Source organism: Elephantulus edwardii, unplaced genomic scaffold (genome assembly GCF_000299155.1).
Source record: "Elephantulus edwardii isolate Elephantulus edwardi_28Jun2011 unplaced genomic scaffold, EleEdw1.0 scaffold00015, whole genome shotgun sequence".
In the NCBI taxonomy this organism is placed as follows: domain Eukaryota; kingdom Metazoa; phylum Chordata; class Mammalia; order Macroscelidea; family Macroscelididae; genus Elephantulus; species Elephantulus edwardii.
Window position 1 is genome coordinate 17,518,344 of NW_006399765.1, and position 7,100 is coordinate 17,525,443.

General features: G+C 48.6%; 1 protein-coding gene across 1 annotated transcript in view; it reads right to left on the bottom strand.

The window, feature by feature from the left end:
- JPH2 (junctophilin 2) overlaps positions 1–7,100 on the bottom strand; it is a 79,348-nt gene that overhangs the window by 44,701 nt on the left and 27,547 nt on the right. Inside the window, exon 3 of the mRNA XM_006881721.1 lies at positions 6,701–7,096. Within this exon, the coding sequence (XP_006881783.1) occupies positions 6,701–7,096 (396 nt within the window). The remainder of the gene's footprint in view (positions 1–6,700; positions 7,097–7,100) is intronic.

Below are 7,100 nucleotides of genomic sequence, written 5' to 3' on the forward strand. Positions count from 1 at the left end.
GGGGGGGGGGTCCTTCCTTCTCCCCAAGCCTCCACTTTCTCATCTTTGGAGTTAATGACAATGTGTGCTTCTAGTGCCGACTGCTCTGCCCCAGGCCTTCTACACACACTAACTCATCTGCTCCTCAAAGGAAGCCCACGTGGTGGGCAAGGACGCACAGCTAGTTGGTAGGAGAGCTGGAGTTCTGATTCCTAATCTTCCTCGTCAGGAGAGCTGGAGCTCTTACCACCTCACCCCAGGTGTGTCCCAGGCTGTGTCCTGGGGTAACTCTGAACAGTCCTGACTTATGCCTGTTATTGCCACACACAAACAGAAAGACCCACCAACTCCACCACCATGAAGTCAGTTCTGACTCACAGCAGCCCTATATAATAGACTTGCTCTGTGGTGTTTCCTTGGGTGTAATCTTTAATCCGCGGCCCTCAGGCCAGTCTTTCATTGTTTTTGTTCAGACATTCCTCTAGGTCGGATAGCCCTGGTGTACAAGTTGCCGTCCTGCGGTCACTTGTGGTTGCTGTGAGGCTGAACACTGTGACACGGATGTGACCCAATGCGGACAGAGAGTGGGGTGGAGCTCCCCAATTAAAACAAGCGTGGAAGGAGGAGTGGCATCCACTTCCATAAAAGCTTGCCTCTGGAAACCCTATGAACCTGGAGAGAGGATGAAAGGCACCCAAGCGTCGAGGACTCTCCTTCATAGGGTCGCTATGAGTCGCCTGTGACTCGAGGGCACTTAACAACAACAACAACAATCTTTAGTGAGTCAAGTTGCCAGGCCTTTCTTCCACATCTCTGCCAGGTGAGGTTGAGCAGAGTTTGCCTGCAGCACCTACTGACCTCTGTGGCATTCTAAATAATTGATATCGTTTTAAATGCTCTTTGTAAGGAGGGACAAATCTCCCTTACAGAATTCCAAATAACGCACATTTAAATATACATAAAGATTCTTACTAGTGTTTGTAGTTACAAAGCCTCCAGATACTGGATTAACAAGCAGCAAACCAATTTTGTTCCCCTCCAGCCAGAAACGTGTTGGGTTCTGCCTGAAAAAGTATATCAATTGTTAGTTCATAGGCTGGTTTGAGAAGAGTAAGAGGCAAGTGAACCCTAGATGTTGTTGTTCTTATTGTTATGTGCTGTCAAGTCAGAACCGACTCACAGCTGACCCTCCAGCAGGTTTGGAGGCTGTAAATCACAAAGGAGAAGACTGCCCATCTTTCTCGCTAGAAGCAGCTCAGATTCAAACCACCTACCTTTGGGTTGGCAGCACAACTCCTTACCCACTGGGCCACCAAAGCTCCCTGTATACTAGATACCTTTCCTCAAAAAGGTGAGGTAAATTCTCAACCTTTTCCAGTACAGTGTGAGCTACACTGATATCTCAATGGCAAAGAAGAGGCAAAAAAATAAGAGTTATCAATGGTTACCTACCCACAGAGCAGGGAGACGTGGCAGGCACTATCTTACCCAGGTTAGCAAGGCCAGTATCCCCAACGGTAAGACACTGATACCATGTGCTCCCTGACAGGATGTGACGAGAAGGGCACACCACCCCTGTGGTCTTCTTCCCCCAAATCTACAACCTCAGTCTACTTGAGGAAAACATCAGACAAGCTCAAATTGAGGAACAGTCTATGAAAACACCTGAATATCCCTCAAGACTGTCAAGATCATGAAAAACAAAGAAGACTGAGCAACTGTCGTAAGCCAGGAAAGACTGGGAATAGGGTTATGTCTATGGGAAACAGCGCCAACGGCAATGAGTGTTACACTGATGGATGACCTCGTGCCCCTGGAAATGGCAGTGCCCACAAAAGCTGCTCAGTGGAGCCTCCTTCGAGTGAAACCTGTCACAACTTAGATACACCTCTGCTGAGGAGGAAGGCTGGCTACTGGCAGTGAGGTGTTCCACACATGACTCTGAGACAGAAAGAAGGTAGTCGTGGAAAAACTAGAGAATTTTGTTTTAAAGTATAGAGTTTAGTTGACAAGACAGAGAGAGCTACATTGGCCTAGTGGGCAGAAAGTTATGGTACCAAGCCCAAGGTGGGTGATTTTAATCTGCAGCCCTCAGGCCTGGTTCAAATTGTTTTCCTGTCAAACATTCTTCTAGGTGGTATAGCACTGGTCTGTACATTGCTGTACAGAGGTAACTCGTGGTTGCTGTGCAGACATAACTCGTGGTTGCTGCGAAGCTAAACACTGTGACGCTGATGTGTCAAATGTGATAATGGTTACCCATGGTGGACAGTGTCTGGTGGAGCTTCCCAATTAAAACAAGCTTGGAAGCAGGAGTGGCATCCACTTCCGAAACGGCTTGCCTCTGGAAACTCTATGAACAGTGCTCAGGCCTTTTGTTCATAGGGTCGCTATGAGTCATCTACAACTCGACAGCACCTAACAATAATAACAACAAAGAGTTTAGTTAACCGCGTGTACCACTGCTGGTTTTGCCACCTGTCTTATGGTAATTGTGGTATTTACGGTACTTGTGACTTTATTAATACGGCTCCTGTAGCCATTGTTTTTGTTGTTGAGGACTGTCAAGTAAGAACTGACCTGACCTTCCAATGGGTTTTCAGAGGCTGCATCATCACACAGGAGGAGATTGTCAAAGCTTGGCTCTCCTTGTGGTCCTTCAGTCCTCTGTGGACACTGCACCACAGCTGAGGGTCTCTCTGACCAGTCCTGCATCCTTGCCTCTCCACAAGGACCAATCCCGAGAATGTTCCATGCAAACTCAATTCATACTAGTCTCCATCAGCACCTGCTTCCCAGGGAACTGGAAAGACCGTGAAGCTTCAGACTTGCACCCTCAGAATAACTTCATTTTACAAGTGAAACAATTGAGGCTGGCAGAAGATAACGGATAAGATCAAGGATATCCAACTGAGGAATTGGGGAGCCACAGAAGAAGGCTTCTGTGGGCTTAAGTCACTCAGCACGGGACTGGGAAGCAGGAAGTGCTTGATACCCATGAGCTGAGACAGACAACAGGCAGTGGAGTCTTGATGGTGCCATGATTAAGTACTTATCTGCTAACTGAAAGGTCAATGGTTCAAATCCACCCTAGTGACTCCAAGGGGAAAAACACGTGGCAGTCAGAGTCTATGACAATGACAGCCTTGGAAATCCTAGTAGGGGGTTCTGCTCTGTCCTGTGAAGCTACTGTGAGTCAGAAGCATCTTCTCAGCTTAAAGTTGGCCAGTTTAAAACCAGGATTTGGCCCAAGATCTGCCTATCTCTGCGTAGCACGTGCTCCCAGACCAGGCCATTCAGCACACCAAGACTGCTCTAGGTACCAGGACAGGAAAGTGCCTTTCCCCACCATCCTGACACATCCACCGCTGCTTCGGTGGCTCGTTCCAAAGCTGCGCTTCCTCGTTGCAAAGTGGAACTGATAACAATCCCTCCAACATAGGGATGTTATACAGATTGAATGAGTTAATGCATGGAAAGCCCTTAGAAGAGCCCCTGGCACACAGAAAGACCTATTTAAACATCAGCTTTCAAACACATCACACCGGAGAGCTCTGATGGCCTAGTGGCAAGAAGCTTCACTGCAATCTCAAAGGCACAATGGTTCGGATCCAGCAGATGCTCCACTGGAGAAGGAGGGGTAATCTCCTGTGCCTGTTGGATCCGATTTGATTTGCTGGTACACAATAATAAAAACAAATTTTAAAAAAAATCACACAAGCAAAGAGAAGCTACAACTGGACACACTCCTAAGAAAGGAGAGACCCAAAGGGTTGAGTGACAATCTGCCTGTGATGGGGGTCCTCCTCTGGGATCCAAAGAAGCCAGGTCTGACCACAGCACTGAAGCAGCTCACGGGGCAGCAAGAGGAAGAAAGAGGAAGCTAGTCAGAAGGGACAATATGCACAAAAAAAGGACAGAGTGAAGGCGAGACTGGCTGGCAGAGAGAAAATCCAGGTCCAGAGGAAGAAAACAAAGCTGGACAGAAAAGTAGAAATCAGATGACGACGCACCATTAGCTGTCTGGAAGCTCTGAGGCAAGTCACCTGACCTCGCCTAGGCTCGATCACCACATTGACAAAATAGAAACAGGGAGTCAATACCTGCTAAGCACTTAAAACAGCGCCGTCTGCCCTCTGCCCGGGGCGGGCTGCCCTTGGCCCTCTGTCCGGGGCGGGCTGCCCTTGACCCTCGTCTCGGGGTGAGCCATCGCAGCCCTCAGGATGAGCTCCTCAGTCCCCAGTTTGTGCCATTGTCCCCAGATTGACCCCTGGGTGGGGAAGGAGGGGAAAAAAATAATGCCTAGGGTATCCAATGTTACCTAGGCCACCTTCTGCCACCCTCCCCCCCAGTAAACCTGAAAGCAACACTCTCAAAGCCCTTCTATTTGTAACTCACAAGTTTGTTCTCTCTAGGTTTGCTCCCTTTCCTATAGGTAACCTTAACTCTGAGTTTTACTCCAGAATTACCCTGAACCCAGTGCCAGTGACAAAAAGGAAATACAACTGACAGCTAAGGAAGCAAAGGAGGATGGAGCCTCTGGGTTCAACCAGCCCATCCACACTGGACCCACCTGGGAAAACACTTTGCAGTCCAGAGGGGAGCAAATGACAGGAAAATATCTTCTAACAGAGCTAGAAGGCAAGCAGCTTTAACCCAAGACCACCAGTAAGGTGATAAAGCGTCCTCCCTTCCCCCCTTTACATCTACGCCCCTGTTCAACATGAAGAAGCCAGAGAGTCGGCATCCAATTCCCAAATCAATAAGACAGTTGGTTTAATTACCATTGGAAAATGCTTGTCATTCCTCTGTAGCATCTGGTTCCCACTGGACCATCATCATTTCCTTCACCTGCTCCCCCCACCGACCAAACTGTGCAGCTCTGCAACTGCATCCTGGCCCGTCCTCACCCTTCTGCCCCCAACCCTCACCTCCTTGTACCCCCAATATGTTTTTCCCAATAAAAAAAGAGAGAGAAAGAGAAAAAAAAACAAACCAGTGCCGTCTAAATGGGCAAATAAGCAAAAGACCTGAATAGACATTTCACCCAAGAGACCATTCAAATGGTCACCGAACACGTGATAAGGTGTTCAGCATCTTTATATACCAGACAGGTGCAAATCAAAATTGCCATGAGGTACCATTCCGTTCCTACAAGGATGGCTAAGATTCTTTTGTTTAAAAAATGCAGAAAATAACATTGATGAAATTGAAGGGGATCTTGAACACTTTTCCATTACTGGCCTAGTGGTAAGGAGTTGGGCTGCCAACCCACAGGCAAGTAGTTCAAATCCACCAGGTGCTCCATGGGAGAAAGATGGCCAATGTCCTTCTGTTTGATTTACTGTCTCTGAAAACCTGCTGAAGGGTCACCTATGAGTTCATCCTGACTTGACAGCACATAACAATAACAACAACCCATTGCTTCTCAGGAGAGAATATGAAATGGTATAGCAGTTATTCAAAACTGGATAGCAGTTCTTAAAAAAAAAAAAACACAAAAAACCAACAAACCTCTAAAAATAAAACACCATATGAGCCAGAATTCCAGTTCTAACTATGTTACATCTATTATGCTGTTGTCGTTATGTGCCATTGAGTCGCTTGCAACTCATGGCAACCCTATATGTACAAGAGCTCTGAACCCTGCTCTATCCTGAGCCAACCTCATTGTCTCTGACACACCTAGCTCCATTACCCAGCCACTGAGTCAATCCATGTCATCGAGGGTCTTCCTCTCTTGTGCTGTCCCTCCACCCTCCCAAGCATGATGTCCCTCTCCAAGGACTAGTCCCTCCTTGCAAAATGCCCAAAGTACATCAGATGGAGCTTCAAAATCCTTGCCTCCAAGGAGCAGCCTGGTTTCACCCTCTCCCAAACGAACCTGTTTGTTCTCCTAGCGGTCCATGGTATAGTGAACACTCTTTCATAAAGTCTAGAAAACAGAACTCAAACAGATTCTTTTTTTTTTTTAGAACTCAAACAGATTCTTGAGCACAACGCAGCACTATTCATAACAGTCAAAAGATGGAAACAAGCTAAATGTCAGCAGATTAAAACAAAACAAACAAAAAGAAAAATTACACACTGAATGGAATACCATGAGGACTGCGGAGAAATGAAGTCTTGCTACATTATACAATAAAAATGGATGTCAATGCTCAACACAACTCATTGTCACCGAGCCAGAATTGACTCTTAACTGACCCGCTACTGCGTTTTCAGAAGCTAAAAACCACACATGAGGAGACTGCCTGTCTTTCTCCGGTGGAGCCACTGGTGGCTTCAAATTGCCAGGGAAGTGCTGCCTTTGGGTTGGAACTGTCTATGGACTACACCACCAGGAGCGGGTTTCAGGTGGATGGACTGTTGACTGGGACTCTAATAGGTGACAGAATGGATAAGCAGTGGGTGACTGGATGATCAGGCCGCGCTGGGTGATGGGAACAGCTCAGTAGATGGAACTGATCAGGTACATGAAAAAAATGGATGGGTAAGGATTGGCTAAAAGGAGCACTTGGGTCAATGTGGGTGACTGATAAATGCGAGAATAGTGGGTGGTTCAATGAGCGTTTGAAAAAGAAAGTTGGAATGGATGCAGGGGCATGACATGGTTCGGTGGCGGGATGGTTGTTCCAGCGGGTATTAGAAAGCGTGGGTGAACGGAATGCTTATGTGAATGGAGAGCCTGGTTGCTCGGGCCCACCCCTCCGGGTCCTACCTGGAGGCGGCGATCTCCGCCTTCTGGCGCGCTATGGCGGCTGCGCGCTGCGCGCCCTCCACGCTGTGCTCCACCTTCTGACGCACCTTGTTGTTCTTGAGCGGCAGCACGCGGCGCTTGGTGCCCTTGACCAGCACGTTGTGGCGGTACTTGCCCTCCTCGCGGTGGCCGCTGGGCAGCGTGGTGCAGCCATAGCCGTGGCGCAGGTTGTCCAGCCACTCGCCCTCGTAGCGGAGGCCGCTGGAGCGCTCGCTCACGCCGAAGCCCGAGCGCTTGTCGTTCTTCCACTCGCCCATGTAGGTCTCGGTGGTGGTGGCGTCGATGTCGGCCTCGAAGGGCGCCGCGTCGTCCGCGCCCTCGGCGCCCTCGCCCAGGCTGGCGGTGGAGGCGGCGTCGCTGG